Source organism: Rhinatrema bivittatum, chromosome 1 (assembly GCF_901001135.1).
Source record: "Rhinatrema bivittatum chromosome 1, aRhiBiv1.1, whole genome shotgun sequence".
Taxonomy (NCBI): Eukaryota; Metazoa; Chordata; class Amphibia; order Gymnophiona; family Rhinatrematidae; genus Rhinatrema; species Rhinatrema bivittatum.
In genome coordinates, this window is record NC_042615.1 from 94078677 (window position 1) to 94097480 (window position 18804).

Sequence of the window (18804 nt, forward strand, 5' to 3'; positions counted from 1 at the left end):
TCAAGTGCCAGGCAGAGGTGAGGGGACAAACCGTCTTCTGTCTCTGCCCAAAGAAAGTGAATGGTTCAAGTCTCATCGATTTCATGATTGTGGAGCTCAGAAAATGTACATTGGGTAAAGGCGAAGAAGCATTAGCATCAGTCTCCAATGATATGGGAAGCTGGGAGCAAGGACATTCTGATAACATAAAACAAAACAAGCCTTCATTAACTGTAAATATTTATTTTTACAACCAAAGCTGAAGGAAAGGACCTCAGCTTGATGAATATGCAACTGTTGTCAAGACGTTTGCAATCATTGGTCAAAAACCTCCCATTAAAGCACGTTTTATTGAAAAGCAAAATATTTTTTTCTTTATTCCTTCTTTTCTAATGTTATATTTAAAAAGAACACATCTTAACTGAATGAAGCAAATCTCCATGTTAATCAACAAAGAATCGATGGCAGCCACAAATGCAGTTGCCCGCTACAATAGTGGACAGTAACATGCCAATATTAGCCAGCATTTCACTTGTAGTTGCCTGAGTGCTTAATCTAGAACAAAAAATAATATGCATTCGAGCTAGAGATGTGAATCATGTTGCCCGATCGTTTTAACGATCAGGTTCGGATGGAGGGAGAAAAAAATCGGATCGTTAGAGATGTGAATTGGAATCGGTTCCGATTCCAATTCACATCGTTAATTTTTTAGTGAGGCCTGAGCAGATAAAAAAAAAACCCACCCCGACCCTTTACAAATGACCCCTTTGCTCTCCCACCCTCCTGAACCCCCCCCCCCCCAAAATGTTAAATTACCTGGTGGTCCAGTGGGGGGGGGGCCCGGCGCGATCTCCCGCTCTCGGGCCATCGGCACCATTTTGGCTACCACTGATAAAAAATGGCGCCGATGGCCCGATAAAAAAAAAACCCACCCCGACCCTTTACAAATTACCCCTTTGCTTCTCCCACCCTCCCGACCCCCCCAAAAACCTTTTACATGTACCTGGTGGTCTAGCGGGGGGTCCAGGAGCCATCCAATCATACCCTCGGTGCCGGTGCTGCTGGACTGTGACAAAGTAAGGGCAAAGGCGATCGGCGCCATACTGGCAGTCGATCGCCTTTACCCTCACTATGTTATGGCGCCGATCGCCTTTGCCCTCACCATGTCACAGGGAGCGACGATCGCTCCCTGTGACATGGTGAGGGCAAAGGCGCCATTTTCAAGCCAGTCCAGCACCATTTCAAGCCAGTCGGCGCCATTTTCAAGCCAGTCCAGCACTGGCACCGAGGGTATGATTGAAGGGATGGCTCCCGGACCCCCCACTAGACCACCAGGTAAGTAAAAGGTTTTTGGGGGGGTCGGGAGGGTGGGAGAAGCAAAGGGGTAATTTGTAAAGGGTCGGGGTGGGGGGTTTTTTTTATCGGGCCATTGGCGCCATTTTTATCAGTGGTAGCCAAAATGGCGCCGATGGCCCGAGAGTGGGAGATCGCGCCGCCCCCCCCCCCCCCCCACCACTAGACCACCAGGTAATTTAACATTTTGGGGGGGTTCGGGAGGGTGGGGGAGGATAAAGGATTGGTTTTAAAGGGTCGGGGTGGGTTTAGGGTTGTTTTGGTGTGCCGGTTTTCCCGCCCTCCCCCCAAATAATTCCCGTACTCGATTTAACGATTTTTCACGATAAATCGAGGGAATTCCTATTGTATCGAGTCCCTTACCGATTAATGACGATTTTAAAATTATCGGACGATAATTTAAATCGTTAAAAAACGATTCACATCCCTAATTCGAGCAGTGTACAAAATTATGCAATTAACTTGCAAATAACTTTCTTGCAAGGCTCATACAAAAAACACCCTGTCATTTGCAGTGATATGTTACACCCTGAAATAGTTAATACTTAATTATAAGCAATTCTGAACTGTTAACAATAAAAAAAGTTCAATCATCAGAAAAATACCAGATGTTAATTACTTTGCTCAAAGAAACATGACCATTCTATAGCTGAATTTAGACCCAAAGGTTCCACGGTATTTAAATGGAAATCCCATTGTTGCGCTAATTGCATTAATAACTTGTTTCTATCCCTTCCTCTAACATCTCATTTTACTTGCTGTATCACAAAGCACTTCAATGATGAAAACGCATAGTTCTTATCCAAGCAATGGGAAACTGTAAAAATCCCTGTATTTGCCCCTGGTGAGAACTCACTTGGAATACTGTGTACAATTCTGGAGACTGCACCTTCAAAGGGATATAAACAGTATGGAGTCGGTCCAGAGGGTGGCTACTGAAATGGTCAGTGATCTTAGGTCTAAAGCATATGGGGATAGACTTAAAGACCTAAACATGTATACCCTAGATAAAGGCGAGATAGGGGAGATAAGATAGAGGCATTCAAATATCTCAAAGGTTTCCATGCCCAGGAGGTGAGCCTTTTTCAATGGAAAGGAGGCTGTAGAACGAGGGGTCATGAGAAGAGGTTGAAAGGGAATAGATTCAGGAGTAATCTTAGGACATACTTATTTACAGAGAGGGTGGTGGATGCATAGAACACCGGCCCAGTGCCGGTGGTAGAAACAAACACAGTATCTGAATTCAAGAATGCATGGGATAAATACAGGGAATCTCTAAGGACGTGATGAGAATTATAATGCTAAATTAATTGGATGGATGGGCAGACTGGATAGGCCATATGGTCTTTTTCTGTCTTCAAGTTTCTCTGTTTCTCTTTTCTGAGTCTTTAAAGAATTTTTGTGCTCTAGAATGCAAATCCTCAAAGGATGCTTAGTTTTTCCCACATAATGTAAAGAGTAAAGACAAAAAATAATGTAAACCACATAATCCGAAGAACAAGTGGTGACATGTTGCAAATCATATCTGCGTTGGTCAGTAGGATTGATGAATACTGAGTATGATGTGTATTGAGCAAAAACCACACTTATAATATCCCCGGAGCCATTCTCCAGTTAGTCTGTAATCCAGATGTCTCTGCAGGTGAGAAACTAGTTCCTTTAAATTCTTCGTCTTTTAAATGAAAACTGGATATACTGATCTTTAAAGTGGAGTAGAGGAGCAGCCTAATGGTTAGAGCAGCAGGCTATGAGTCAGGAAAGCTAGATAATATCCTTGTGACCTTGGGCAAGTCACTTTACCCTCCATTGCCTCAGGTAGCAACTTACGGGCCGAGCGCACTGTTTTACCCGCGGTTAGATGCGCGTTTTGTAGGCGCGTCCACAGCCCCTTATGCATCCAATGCACCGAAAAACTAATAGCTCTCATCACGTGCAAATGCATGTGAGTGAGGCTATTAGTTATTCACCCCACATGCAAAAAAAAAAAGTGTGTCCAATCTGAAAATTTTTACGTTCAGAAGTTAACATCTGCCCAGAGCAAGCGTTAATTTCTGAGCACCCCAAAAGGTTGTACAGAAAAGCAGAAAATACTACTTTTTTATACATCCTCTGACTTAATATCATGGCGATACTAAGTCGGAGAAGCGAAAACTTTAAAAGATTTAAACAAAAAAATTAAACAAAAAAAAAAGAGTGCCGTGGTCAGGTTAGAGAAACATAAGAACATAAGATCATGCCATACTGGGTCAGAACAAGGGTCCATCAAGCCCAGCATCCTGTTTCCAACAGTGGCCAATCCAGGCCCTAAGAACCTGGCAAGTACCCAAAAACTAAGTCTATTCCATGTTACTGTTGCTAGTAATAGCAGTGGCTATTTTCTAAGTCAACTTAATAGCAGGTAATGGACTTTTCCTCTAAGAACTTATCCAATCCTTTTTTAAACACAGCTATACTAATTGCACTAACCACATCCTCTGGCAACATATTCCAGAGTTTAATTGTACGTTGAGTGAAAAAGAACTTTCTCCGATTAATTTTAAATGTGCCACATGCTAACTTCATGGAGTGCCCCCTAGTCTTTCTATTATCTGAAAGAGTAAATAACCGATTCACATCTACCCGTTCTAGACCTCTCATGATTTTAAACATCTCTATCATATCCCCCCCTCAGCCGTCTCTTCTCCAAGCTGAAAAGTCCTAACCACTTCCAAACCAGTGGCTGTGCTCTGGTTAGGAAAACTGACACCGATAAATTCAGCGTCCATTTTCTTAACCCGTGGACAGCTGACTTCTCATGGGTGCCCACTGCCAAGGAGGCACCAGGGGCACACAATCGACCCTAGCACCTCCTTAGCAGCATGACCCCTAATTTAAATATTGCATGGCGCCCCCAGGAGAGGTGCCTGGGCGCATTTGGAAAGCAGGCGCTGAACACTTAACGCCTGCTTTCGGCGCATTTTTATTGCTTCGGCCCCTTAGATTGTGAGCCTTCTGTGGGCATAGAAATACAGTACTTGAATAAAATCTGCTTTGAAATGCCAAAAGGTGGAATGTAAATAAATAAAGAAAGTAAAGCAAGAATGTAACTGCAATATAGAGTGTTATTTTTTAATAATTCTAGTGATTTGTAGTATTAACGATGAATAGCAGGAAACAAAAATTAATTCAGCAAAAAGACAATCGCTCTTAGAGATAGAATTAAGTCCCTGTTAAAAAACAAAGCACATTTATATGCTTTCTTTAAACAATTATATGGATAACCTCTCTGTAATAATTTATTAAACAGAACACGGGTAACTAGTTACAAAGGCCATGGAGTTCCCTTTCAGTCTACCCTCAGGTTTGGGCTAATCCAAACTGTCACAGTACTCTCTGCTGGGGATGAAGAGCAGATACAGTGTCTGTGATAGTATTCTTGGTGTCTCAGTCCCTGTGGCACTACTGCAGGATTCCCTGACATTAAACATCCGTGGTCTTGAGTTTCATCCCTGCAGCCCCTGACACATTGGTGGCTGAAATCAATGGTTCTAAAGGAGGGTTTTACCTCAGGTGATGGTGGTGACAGATGTGTCAGCCAGAGGATGGGGCACGCATACAGGTTGCTTTCAAACTCAGGAGCTTGGTCTGTATCAGAACCTCTGTTCCAGATCAATCACTAGGAACTAGAGCTATTTGGCATGCATCGAGAGTATTTTCTCATTTTTCTCAGGGAAAGAGAATTCTGAACCAAATCGACAACCAAATAGCAATGTTCTACATAAACAAGCAAAGGGGCACAGGTCCTGGACCCTCTGCCAGGAATCTCTGATACTTTCGGAATGGGTCATCAATCACAGGGGCTTTCCTTCCTGGAGTCTCCAACACATGAGTGGATCACTTCAGCAGAGTTTTTGACCCCACAGTGGTCTCTGGAACAAGGTGTGAGAAACATGCTATTTGATCTTTGCGGTTGACCATCAAATAACTTGATCACATCAGAAAGCAACAATAAACTCATCATATTTTCTACATTTTTCAAATTCAGATCTGCTCTGGATGCTTTTCTCCTGAAGTTAGATGCATATCTGCTGTATGCATTTCCACTGCTTCCAATGGTGGCAAGGTTGGTTCAGAAGGTACTCAAGGACCAGGTATGCCTTAGCCTCATTATCATGGCTTAGCCCAGATAGGTGTGGTTCTCCTATCTCATCAAGTTGTCACTCTGTCCGCTGATGATTCATGGCACTAACCTAGCCCTATGAATACAGAAAGGAGTTATTTATGTCATTAGTGCCTGCCCTCCCTCAACTTGATGGCATGGATGTTGAGCACTCAATAGTTTCCTCATCTGTCACTTGGAGACAGGATACTGGGTTTGATGGACCGTTGGTCTGATCCAGTATAGCATATCTTATGTTCTTAAATTCACTATCCAAGGAGTTTGACGAAATTGTGATTTCGGCTAGGAAATCCAGAATGGCTTTCAATGGAAGTATTCCTCATCTTGGTATCAAGCAAGGATCTCACAAGGATCTGTTTCACTACTTGTTTTCCTTCTCATCGAGTCTTAATACATCATCATCAAAGTGCATCTTAGTGCCATTGCTGCTTATCTCTTTCAAGTGGATGGAATACTGATCTCCTTTCATCTTCTTGAATCATGAAGGGCCTATGGCATATAAAGCCTCTGGTTTCAAAACCAGTTATGCCATGGGATCTTGACAGGTCATAGCACAGCTTATTAATGCTCCCTATGAGCCACTGGAGTCAGTTTCCTTAAAGTTTTACATGGAAGGTTGTGTTCTTAGTCACTATCATTTCGGCTAGAAGAGTCAGCAAACTACAAGCATTGGTTTCTTACTTTCCTTACCTACAATTTTTTCACAATAGGATAGTGCTTCCCATTTATCCTAAGTTTCTACTTAAGGTGGTTTCTGTGTTTCATTTGAATCAAGCTATTGTTATACCCATATTCTTTCCAAGATAACATGCATACAAAGGAGAGAAGGCCCTCCGTTCACTAGACCAGCGGTTTTCAACCTTTTTTCGGCCGGGACACACCTGACAGATGGTTCTCACATGCGTGACCATCACAGAGCAAAATGTAAATATACATTCTGCCTCCTCAGGAACCCCCTCGACCCCCAAAAATGGGTGCAGAGCAGAACTAGGGCATTACCCGTACAACTCACCATACAAAAAAAGATATTTTGGTTCTGATGACATCTCAGTAAAAGCAAAACAAACTCTATTGGCAGTAATTTACCACTACAAATATTAAACCAGGCCCTAAACACTAATACACCTCCTATTAGGAAAACAGAGCATGCCAAGATACCCACTTAGAAATAATTGTAAAACTATACTAATAAATATTACAAAACAGCTGATGTACAGAATAACATCCAACAATTATAAAAATTATTAAAAATTGTCCAAATATCAATAAAATATTCAAAACAGCAGACACATCACATAATACCCAATAATTAAAATGGCAGTCAATCAAGAAAAATAAACTTAAAAAGCCACCATTACTTACCCTCTCCAGCAACTATCCTACTCTTATCCCTTGCAGGCCAGTAGCACTCACCAGAAGCAGCAGTGGCTGCTGAAGCTCTGTCCTCACAGTCCTCTTCCTTAGGGCCCACAACCAGTCATAACCAGTCTCTGTCATATACAGACCAGTATCTCCCTAATTAGTATCTCTTCCTCACACACACACACCAGTCACCTCCCTGACCAGTTTCTGTCTCTCCCATACACACACCAGTCACCTCCCTGACCAGTCTCTGTCTCTCTCACATACACACACCAGTCACCTCCCTGACCAGTTTCTGTCTCTCCCATACACACAACAGTCACCTCCCTGACCAGTCTCTGTCTCTCTCACATACACACACACACCAGTCATCTTCCTGACCAGTCTTTCTCTCACAGAAACACATCACCTCTGACCAGTCTCTCTCTCAATCATGCACATGCTCTGTCATTTACATACAAGCTCTCAATCACACACAAATGCTCTTGCTCCCATTCTACCATAACACAAAGCTGCCACTCACCACCCAGGCACCCATTCTACCACACACACACACAAAGCTGCCACTCATGCACCCAGGCACCCATTCTACCACACACACACAAAACTGCCGCACACCCAGGCATCCATTCTACCACACACACACACACACACAAAGCTGCCTCTCATGCACCCATTGTACCACACACACACATAAAGCTGCCACTCATGTACTTATTCTACCATACACATGAAGCTGCCACTCACCACCCAGGCACTCATTCTACCACACACACACAAAGCTGCCACTCACGCACCCAGGCACCCATTCTACCACACACACACAAAGCTGCCACTCACGCACCCAGGCACCCATTCTACCACACACACACAAAGCTGCCACTCATGCACCCAGGCACCCATTCTACCACACACACACAAAGCTGCCACTCGCACACCCAGGCATCCATTCTACCACACATACACACACACACAAAGCTGCCTCTCATGCACCCATTGTACCACACACACACACACACACACACAAAGCTGCCTCTCATGCACCCATTGTACCACACACACACATAAAGCTGCCACTCATGCACTCATTCTACCATACACACGAAGCTGCCACTCACCACCCAGGCACCCATTCTACCACACACACACACACACACACAAAGCTGCCACTCACACACAGGTATCCATTCTACCACACACACACACACACAAGCTGCCACTCACCACCGAGGCACCCATTCTACCACACACACAAAGCTGCCACTCACCACTGAGGCACCATTGTACCACACACACACAAAGCTGCCTCGCATGCACCCATTGTATCACACACACACACACAAGCTCACATGGAGCCTCTTCTCATTGTTTGACCCAATAAGCCTGGCCTCTGCTTATCAGCCACCGCTGGCCTGAACTCCGGCGGCCTCCAGCAGTGGTGCACAGCTCTCTCCAGCCGCCGGTGGCAGCGTGCAGTGTTTCCATTCTTCAGCCCCGCTGGCGGCACACAGTGTCTCTCCATTCTTTGGCCCTGTCGCCTGGCCTCTGGCGGTGGCACACAGATCTCTCAACTCTTCAGCCCTGCCCCTGGGGAGAAGGGAAGCACAAGCGGGGCAGTGGGACACCGGGAGTCGCGACACACCTGCCGGTGCTTGGTGACACACTGGTTGAGAACCGCTGCAATAAACTGTAAATTATCCGAGGATGACTCAAGCATATCACATTTCTCAACTGTTCATTTCCTGTGATCCTAACAGGCTCTTGCCAAACACACTTTGTCCATCTGGCTAACGAACTATGTTGTATATTATGTGCTGGCTGGCCTTCAGATCATAAACTTTGTCGAGGCTCATCAGGTAAGAGTCATGGCTGCCTCAGTTGCTCACATAAGAGCTATCTTCATTGCGGACACCTGCAAAGCTGCAACTTGGTTGTCAGTTCACTATTGTTTGGACAGTCTATCAAGAAGTGACAGTAACTTTGGACAAGCAACGTTGCACAGCCTGTTCACCCAGTAATCTATTCTCCCAGAGGGATCTGGATTGCTTATTCAGCAAGTGCTCTGCTACATAGTCTTCAGCTTGGAACTCCCCGCAAGTCATGGCTAATTCAGCCCTGCTGTCTACAGGGAACCTGTTTACAGTAAGCAAAATCACTTTATTTGCATATAGTCTTATTTATGCTTTTAGAAATAGAATGGCAGCTATTGCTGACTGCCTTTTTTGGTTGGATAGTATCAGAACTGGCATGGAGACATTATCCAATAGATATCAACCTATATTTTCTGAATTCAAATCTCACATTTTAGACTGAATAGTAACTAATTTGCATATGATACCCCTATGTTTAATAACAGTTTGAACCTTTTTGAAACCCTGTTTATCCCCCTTAACCTTGTAACCTTGTATTTTTATAAACCGTTATGATGGCATTATTATGACGAAACCGAATGACAGTATATAAAACTTGATAAATAAATAAATAAATAAATACATTAACTATTCTATAGTGACCCAAGGCAGAGTTCAAAGGGTGCATGTTGCATGCCTTAGGATTAAATCCCACTGGGTGCCAATGGCCATTAATAAACCCTTTTCAAATCTTCCTCTGCTCAGCTTTGGATTGTATCTTAAAGTCTACAAAGTGTAAATATTTGTCTGATGTAGTTGGCAATATCTTGTAAAGCTCACTTAGGTCTGATTTTAAAGCTGCCTGAAGTAAAGGCATTTGTAGACTCCTCCATGTCAGTGTTTTCTGACTCCATCAACAAAACAATAAGGTTGGTTTAATGGAACACAGTCAACATGGATTTACCCAAGGGAAGTCTTGCCTAACAAATCTGCTTAATTAACATGTGGATAAAGGTGAACTGGTAGATGTAGAGTATTTGGATTTTCAGAAGGCATTTGACAAAGACCCTCATGAGAGGCTTCTAAGAAAACTAAAAAGTCATAGGATAGGAGGCGATGTCCTTTCATGGATTACAAACTGGTTAAAAGACAGGAAACAGAGAGCAGGATTCAATGGTCAATGTTCTCAGTGAAAAAGGGTAAACAGTGGAGTGCCTCAGGGATCTGTACTTGGACCGGTGCTTTTCAATATATTTATAAATGATCTGGAAAGGAATACGACGAGTGAAGTTTTCAAATTTGCAGATGATACAAAATTATTCAGAGTAGTTAAATCGCAAGTGGATTGTGATATATTACAGGAGGACCTTGTGAGACAGGAAGATTGGTCATCCAAATGCAGATGAAATTTAATGTATACAAGTTCAAGGTGTTGCATATAGGGAAAAAATAACTCTTAGTGTAGTTACACGATATTAGGTTCCATATTAGGTGCTACTACCCAGGAAAAAGATCTAGGCATCATAATGGATAATACTTTGAAATCATCGGCTCAGTGTGCTGCAGCAGTTAAAAAAGCAAACAGAATGTTAGAAATTATTAGGAAGGGAATGGTTAATAAAATGGAAAATGTCATAATGCCTCTGTATTGCTCCATGGTGAGACCGCACCTTGAATACTGTGAACAATTCTGGTCGACGCAGCTCAAAAAAGATATATTTGCGATGGAGAAGGTACAGAGAAGGGCGACCAAAATGATAAAGGGGATGGAACAGCTTCCCTATAAGAAAAGGCTGAAGTGGGTAGGGCTGTTCAGCTTGGAGAAGAGACGGCTGAAGTGGGATATAATAGAGGTTTTTAAAATCATGAGAGGTCTTGAATGAATAGATGTGAATCAGTTATTTACACTTTCGGATAATAGAAGGACTAGGGGACACTCCATGAAGTTAGCAAGTAGCACATTTAAGACTAATCGGAGAACATTCTTTTTTATTCAACGCACAATTAAGCTCTGGAATTTGTTGCCAGAGGATGTGGTTAGTGCAGTTAGCGTAGCTGGATTAAATAAAGGTTTGGATAGGTTCTTGGAGGAGAAGTCCATTAACTGCTATTAATCAAGTTGACTAAGGGAATGGCCTCTGCTATTACTGGCATCAGTAGCATGGGATCTTCTTAAGAACATAAGAAAATGCCATACTGGGTCAGACCAAGGGACCATCAAGCCCAGCATCCTGCTTCCAGCAATGGCCAATCCAGGCCACAAGAACCTGGCAAGTACCCAAAAACTAAGTCTATTCCATGTTACCATTGCTAATGGCAGTGGCTATTCTCTAGGTGAACTTAATAGCAGGTAATGGACTTCTCCTCCAAGAACTTATCCAATCCTTTTTTAAACACAGCTATACTAACTGCACTAACCACATCCTCTGGCAACAAATTCCAGAGTTTAATTGTGCGTTGAGTAAAAAAGAACTTTCTCCGATTAGTTTTAAATGTGCCCCATGCTAACTTCATGGAGTGCCCCCTAGTCTTTCTACTATCCGAAAGAGTAAATAACCGATTCACATCTACCCGTTCTAGACCTCTCATGATTTTAAAAACCTCTATCTTATCCCCCCTCAGTCGTCTCTTCTCCAAGTTGAAAAGTCCTAACCTCTTTAGTCTTTCCTCATAGGGGAGCTGTTCCATTCCCCTTATCATTTTAGTAGCCCTTCTCTGTACCTTCTCCATCGCAATTATATCTTTTTTGAGATGCGGCGACCAGAATTGTACACAGTATTCAAGGTGCGGTCTCACCATGGAGCGATACAGAGGCATTATGACATTTTCTGTTTTATTCACCATTCCCTTTCTAATAATTCCCAAAATTCTGTTTGCTTTTTTGACTGCCGCAGCACACTGAACCGACGATTTCAATGTGTTATCCACTATGACACCTAGATCTCTTTCTTGGGTTGTAGCACCTAATATGTAACCGAACATTGTGTAATTATAGCATGGGTTATTTTTCCCTATATGCATCACCTTGCACTTATCCACATTAAATTTCATCTGCCATTTGGATGCCCAATTTTCCAGTCTCACAAGGTCTTCCTGCAATTTATCACAATCTGCTTGTGATTTAACTACTCTGAACAATGTTGTGTCATCTGCAAATTTGATTATCTCACTCGTCGTATTTCTTTCCAGATCATTTATAAATATATTGAAAAGTAAGGGTCCCAATACAGATCCCTGAGGCACTCCACTGTCCACTCCCTTCCGCTGAGAAAATTGTCCATTTAATCCTACTCTCTGTTTCCTGTCTTTTAGCCAGTTTGCAATCCATGAAAGGACATCTCCACCTATCCCATGACTTTTTACTTTTCCTAGAAGCCTCTCATGAGGAACTTTGTCAAACGCCTTCTGAAAATCCAAGTATACTATATCTACCGGTTCACCTTTATCCAAATGTTTATTAACTCCTTCAAAAAAGTGAGAAAGTTACCCAAGGCAAGTCTTGCCTTTGTGAGGCAAGACTTGCCTTGGGTAAAGCCATGCTGACTTTGTTCCATTAAACCATGTCTTTCTATATGTTCTGTGATTTTGATGTTTTGAACACTTTCTACTATTTTTCCTGGCACTGAAGTCAGGCTAACCAGTCTGTAGTTTCCCGGATCGCCCCTGGAGCCCTTTTTAAATATTGGGGTTACATTTGCTATCCTCCAGTCTTGGTGTTTGGGTACTTGCCAACTTCTTGTTGCCTGGTTTGGCCTCTGTTGGAAACAATGCTGCGCTTAATGGACACTTGGTCTGACCCAGTATGGCAATTTCTTATGTTCTTATGTTCTAAAATCCTGCTATGGCCAACTGTGCATTTTCAATTAGCTATTTTGTTTTTCAGTAACCTTAAAATTCTTGTTTGTGTGCATCTTAAAGCCCTGTCTCTGAAACTTACTTTGTTCTTGCTCTTTTCCAGAGCCTGCATAGATTTACCCATATTGCAACAGGAAAGTGCTTGGATTGCTCGCAAGTCCTTCACCAAGTCTTTATTTCCGAGTGTGACCCCAACAAAAGCACCCAAAAATGGGAAATGAACAACATTCTCAGTATGTAGAGACTGCAGTGGCTCTCTTCTACCCGACCTGAAAGCTGCTGTCACTAGTGACTCTTGATCAGCTGTGAGCCTGAAGCCTCCTGAATGGATGAAGTACAGCGATGAAATGTGATACTATGGTAGCGTTACCATCCTGCAGTTAATGTTTACAAAACTGCTTTACCTTAAACTTTGTAGATGTTTACATCTTTTGTTTTTAGGATAATATTAGTAAAATGTGCCTTTAGCTGTGTTTCCACGAGCAAAGTTAAAGGCACAGTTTATCTTCTTTGGGATTATACTCAGGGTTTGAAGACTTTTTTTGTACACACTTCAAGAGTGGAGTAGCCAGACTTTCATTTTTCTGGGTGGTTGTCAATCTGCTACGTTTTAAAGTCATATTTTATAAAGCACTGCCACAAGTAATTAGCAACAGTGGCCTTCGTTCACAGGCATGCTGCTTTTCTGAAAGAGGATTTTCAGCATATTGAGTGCCTCTTATATCTCTCTATATTTTCTGAAAGAAAAAATGTAGTTAACTCAAATAAGATTTCACTACAGTTGTAGTAAACCATGTCACCATGATAGGAATTGCTTTAAACACCTACATAGGGATTTCCAAAGGGCCATACAGTGCGTTGTCAAAAACTATCCAGCTACTTGACCAATGTGATATTTGTGTATAGCAAAAGAGACTCGAAGCATATCGGAATATGTTATCTTGCTGGTAAAACTATCCAAAAATATTAGCCCAATGGAGAGTCTGATAAAAAGGAAAAAAAAGAGTCTTATAAAAACCAACTGTCTGTTTAGGCAGGTTCAAAACAAGATTCTGCTCTGACAGAAGATGGTATTCGCTGTCCAGGGTAATCCTTAAATGTCTTGGGTGGTTTGTCTACCATCTCTTTTCTGCATACACTTCCTTGAGTTAAAATGGGAAAAGTGGAAGAAGTTTATGAAAGGTTATCTTCTGCATCACTGTGTAGACTAATTACTAATTAATAGAAAGCTATAGAAGAAACACTAGCTTTTATAAAATGGCAAATGCCAGGATGAAGATCTTGGAGCAGGCCCCAGCAGATGTGAGAAGTGAAGCAATTGATGACACTGTCTTTTTGTTTTTTAAAAGTTTGTTAATGGGGATAACCAAGTTAAAACAGTTGTCTTATTTTTAACTGGATCCTGGAGCCACAGAAAATTAAGTGACTTGCCCAAGGTCACGTAGTTAATGTCCGAGGAAAGTCCTAAGCTTATGACCCAGCCATCATCCAGAGCTCTAACAGCTGGACTACTCGTTCCAGACCATGCTATTCCCTCTCTCCTTGTCTACACCTGACTCCAAAGCCAGAATGTTACTGAAGGGGAATTAAACTACAGTATAAGACGAATCGGATCTAATGATCACATAAAGGGCAAATAGCGTATCTAATTGTTCCATTTATTAGAATGCAGCTCCCTCTTCTGTCTTTGATGGTTGACAACCATTTACTTTTGTTTGTGATGTCCTAGGCAGAATTGCGGGAAGTGGTCTCTTCTCCTTCTCTCTGCCAAGACCCCAGCATTGACATCCCCCTTTTTTCAGCCATAAAGTGCTGCCACTTCTTTGAGCCACCTCCAGCGCTGCATGTCTGACTTGCTCTTGTGAGATCAGAGAGTTTGACCAGCATCATACACTTCACAATAAGTACAGATGCCCTGTGACACTACAGGAAGCTGGAAGGAGGAAGGAAAAAGGCTGGTGTCTCTGGATTTGGGGTGGGAAAAGATAGAAACAGGAGGCCGATGTCTTGGGGGAGGTGTGGCTGGAGAAGGAAGCTGTCATAGTGGGGAGGGATGGTGGGGTAAGGGAGAAGGAGGCTGGAGTCTACAGCAGATGATGTGTTGTATGGAGAAGGAGGACCAGTGACTGGCCCGTGTCTGCTGGAGGGGTGGAGGCAGTGTCCTTGGGGAGGAAGCAGGAGAGAAGAAGAGTCTGGCAGCTATTTTGAAAGGAGAGAGGAAACTAGCCGGTAGGGATAAACAGAATGAAAGGAAGGTAAAAAGGGAAGCAGCTTATGGGAGGGTCGAGAGACTGAGGAAGGAAGAGGGGAACGACAGAATAGAATGAAAGGGAATGAGGAAGAGAAGAGCCAGGGAGTGGAGGCAGTTAGAACAAAATGAGTCTACGAAAGGGGAGAATTGAGCTGTGTTGAGGGATAGTGGGGTAAGAAGAGAAACAAAGAAAGGGAGAAAAGAGAAAGGAATGAAAAGCAAAAGGAAAAAGTTATTCTGACTTGTGCAACAACGGCTAGAAAATTATTTTGTTTAATAAAACAGTGAAAGCTAGGATTTTTAATAAAATGGATATTTTGTAAACAAATAATGTACAGTCATATGTAAATGTATGCAAATATGTTTAAGAAGTTGCAGCAGCTTTTCCTAACCCTTGCTGCAGAATCTACCTCTGAGCTGCTATAGGAAACCAGTAGATGTGGATGTAATATTCCTGTCTGGTGCATAAAAAAGAGAAAAGCCTCAATAGTATGTAGGTTATGGCTTGATTGGACTACACCAGTAAATTAGAAAAATAAATAAATAAAACCCAAACTAAAACTAAGTGAGCATGTTAAAAGTGAAGAAAAGTGAAGAACTGACCGCAGTCTATCCTTCTGAACACATTCAGATTAGAAAGAAATGGCATTTGTTGCAATGAGGCACACGAGGGCTAGAAAGTCTACATTTACCAATGGAAAAATAAAATGTCAGCAACCGAAAGCTAAAACAATTATAAGATGTCAAAAAAAGGATTGAACAACTACCATTAGAATACCAAAATCCTTCTGTTCAAAATGGTGTCTTTTCCAGCCCTGGCAGTGCCCCTGTCGGTTATTTTTCTGTGGTTGAGTAGTGGTCTTATGCATTCTAGTGACTGCCTATTGATTGCACACACCTCGCACTTTCTCTCTTCCTTTGTGTTGTTTAACATCATCCCCAGTCATCATAGAATATCCATGAGACCCTACTCAGACAGAAATGGAAAGTGCTTCTGACCAACTCTGCAAACCTTTGAAATCTATTTGTTAGCTCCACAGGAGGCTGTGAGGGCATCAGTTCAATGAGGGATGTATCAGTGACATGAAAGCTATCAGCGAAGAACATGCCTGCTTATAACTGAGAGTCCCATTATTCAGCAGTCTGGGCCCTTTATGTAATTCTGTGAAGAGAATCGGCCTGTAAAGGACTTGAACTTGTGGGTCTTGTGTTCTGGATGCTTGCATGCATTGCTAATTTGGCTGTCTACAGCTTAGAAATGGTAGAATGTGAGCTGTTCCTGCTGATACACTCCCGTCACTGATGTACCCCTAAAGCACAAAAAAGGCGCGGAGAACAGAAAAACCAGACACGGTTCCAAGTTTCACATGTTGTATTTGTTATTAAAATTACTTCCTGATACCTAGCCGGATTTAATAAAGTTTCTTTATGGCTTAGCTTCCTAGTTCGCTGTACAGACTCCTCATACTATTTCATTTAAGGAAATGAAGCACTGTTTCTAGACTAGAGGTAGTAAGCATTCCATATCCCTTGGCACAGCTCCACCCCCTACTAAAGGTTCAGGAGAGAAGTGCGACATAGTTCACTGCTCCAACCGCTAGACCACTCCATCTCCCAGACTAGTCCCCCACTTCCCTCCTTCATTATCTAGACTGAAGCTATATAATAACTTTTTAGAAAAAACTCAAAAAACAGTGCTTTATATTTATTTTCTCTGGTATGTTTCTAAAGCAACATAAGGACGTTTTTAAGTTTTTAAAGGTTGCTTGATGTGGCCCACTCCGGTGATCATATAAAAGCAACATTGAAACACTCCACAGGGCTTGGAATCTCCCAGAACTGCAAGCTCATTTAAAAATGAGGGTCAGCAGGCACAATGGGGGAGGGGTACAAAGCATCCATGTACTTTGCAACTGCATGGGAGCAGATGAAACTATGCACGGAGATTTAACAATGAAACCTCAGCAGTACTTTGATTCCTCTGACCTGTCTTCAACCTTTTTTTTCTACCCACAATGATTGGGGCAATAAAATACATTGTTACAAGGGCAGCACGCATTTACCCATGCAAAAAGCTTTGATTATTGCCTCCAGTATTAGCCCTAAACAGCTATCTCCTATGTGTGAATACAGTATAAATCAATGATACAGAATTTTGATGGCGATTCAAAGAGGAGCTTGAGTCCTTCCCCCATTAAGATGTACAGCCTTATAATCTAAAACAATTGTAAGCAAATAGTTTGAAACAAAAACAAGAGAAATTAGCAAGAAGACTAATAGAAGATGTAGAACCAAGAAACAGGAAAGTTAATATTTTCATGAAATTAGATAATAGTATGCTTTAAAGGAGAAATAACCATGTAACTTTTTTATGACCATGGCTTTGGATCAACTTCTGAAGACCATATTCTGTTTCCTTTAATCATTTTTCTTGGCTAAGGAGAGAATTTGGCTGTATTTGTTTCTGTAGGTCTAGAATCCATTTGAAACTGCGCATCCAACAAATATGTCACTAGAGTACTCTGAAATACTATAAGACAAGTTATATTTGAAAGCCATATGAGAGAGCAAATCATGAAGGTAAAACTTGGTGAATCAGAATATAAAAATAGTACACACAACCATCCTGAGCAAGATTCCATAAGTTAAGAAGTAGATGCCTTCAAAATGGAGAATATCATTTTTAATGTTTTTAGATGCATTTCATTGGTGAAAAAGCACTTGTTGCCATCGCTGTCTATGTATCTGTTTGCTTCTACACATGTATCTGGGGCTCTCCCCTTGGGCATATTTGGATGAAATTTGATAAGATTCCAGCTCTTCTCTTTCAATTTCATTTGAATCTGTCCAAGGAGAGAGCCCCCGAAAAGATGTAGAAAGCAAGCAGGTTCATACATGAATTTGCAGGAATGGAAATGCACCTCTCTGCCACACTCTGTGTGCAATTTTTCAACTTGTTAATGATCAAAGTTTGTGTTGGATGATATTTCCATTAATGTGTCTGAAACACAATGTAAATATTCTCATTAGTAGACCTCATGATTAAACAGAATTTGCCCTAGTAGCATTAAACACACCAGAGAATATCAGAAGGCTCCTGTTTAAGCTGCTCTGGAGTTTCCTATAGTCTTTATTGAGAGCATCTTCATGTCTACCTACAAAAGGCTTTCTTCAAATTCTGGTGTGGCTAATTAAGTTCATAGTAAAAGATGAAATGGCTCAGACTGCCAAACTGCTCAAACAAGCTAGTAATAAGAGAGAAATCACTGTTTAGCCATGAGGCCTGTGTGCGACTGCTGTGACGTCCAGCTCATGCGTGCTGGGATTATTGTTTAAAATATTGTTCTTTTCAAAATCCAGTATTGCAGAGTAAAAATGTATTAGGATGCAGAGCAGTAGACAATGGAAATTGTAAATTTTGTATGTGCCCATTACGAAAAGAGTTGTTCAGAGCTTTCATTCCAAAACAATAACATTTGTTAGGGATGTGAATCGTTTTAGGACGATTAAAATTATCGTCCGATAATTTTAATATCGTCTTAAACCGTTATGGAACACAATACAATAGAGATTCTAACGATTTATCGTTATAAATCGTTAGAATCGTGAGCCGGCACACTAAAACCCCCTAAAACCCACCCCCGACCCTTTAAATTAAATCCCCCACCCTCCCGAACCCCCCCCCAAATGAGTTAAATAACCTGCGGGTCCAGCGGCGGTCCGGAACGGCAGCGGTCCGGAACGGGCTCCTGCTCCTCAATCTTGTTGTCTTCAGCCGGCGCCATTTTCCAAAATGGCGGCGAAAAATGGCGGCGGCCATAGACGAACACGATTGGACGGCAGGAGGTCCTTCCGGACCCCCGCTGGACTTTTGGCAAGTCTCGTGGGGGTCAGGAGGCCCCCCACAAGCTGGCCAAAAGTTCCTGGAGGTCCAGCGGGGGTCAGGGAGCGATTTCCCGCCGCGAATCGTTTTCGTACGGAAAATGGCGCCGGCA

The 18804-nt window shown here is 42.2% G+C and overlaps 1 protein-coding gene across 2 annotated transcripts in view; it reads left to right on the forward strand.

The window, feature by feature from the left end:
- Positions 1–18407, forward strand: part of GALNT7 (polypeptide N-acetylgalactosaminyltransferase 7) — a 313223-nt gene extending 294816 nt beyond the window's left edge. For both annotated transcript variants that reach the window (XM_029575498.1, XM_029575411.1), the window contains exon 12: positions 12662–18407. In XM_029575498.1, the coding sequence (XP_029431358.1) occupies positions 12662–12799 (138 nt within the window). In that variant the 3' untranslated portion in view covers positions 12800–18407. The remainder of the gene's footprint in view (positions 1–12661) is intronic.
- The last annotated feature ends 397 nt before the right edge of the window (positions 18408–18804 follow it).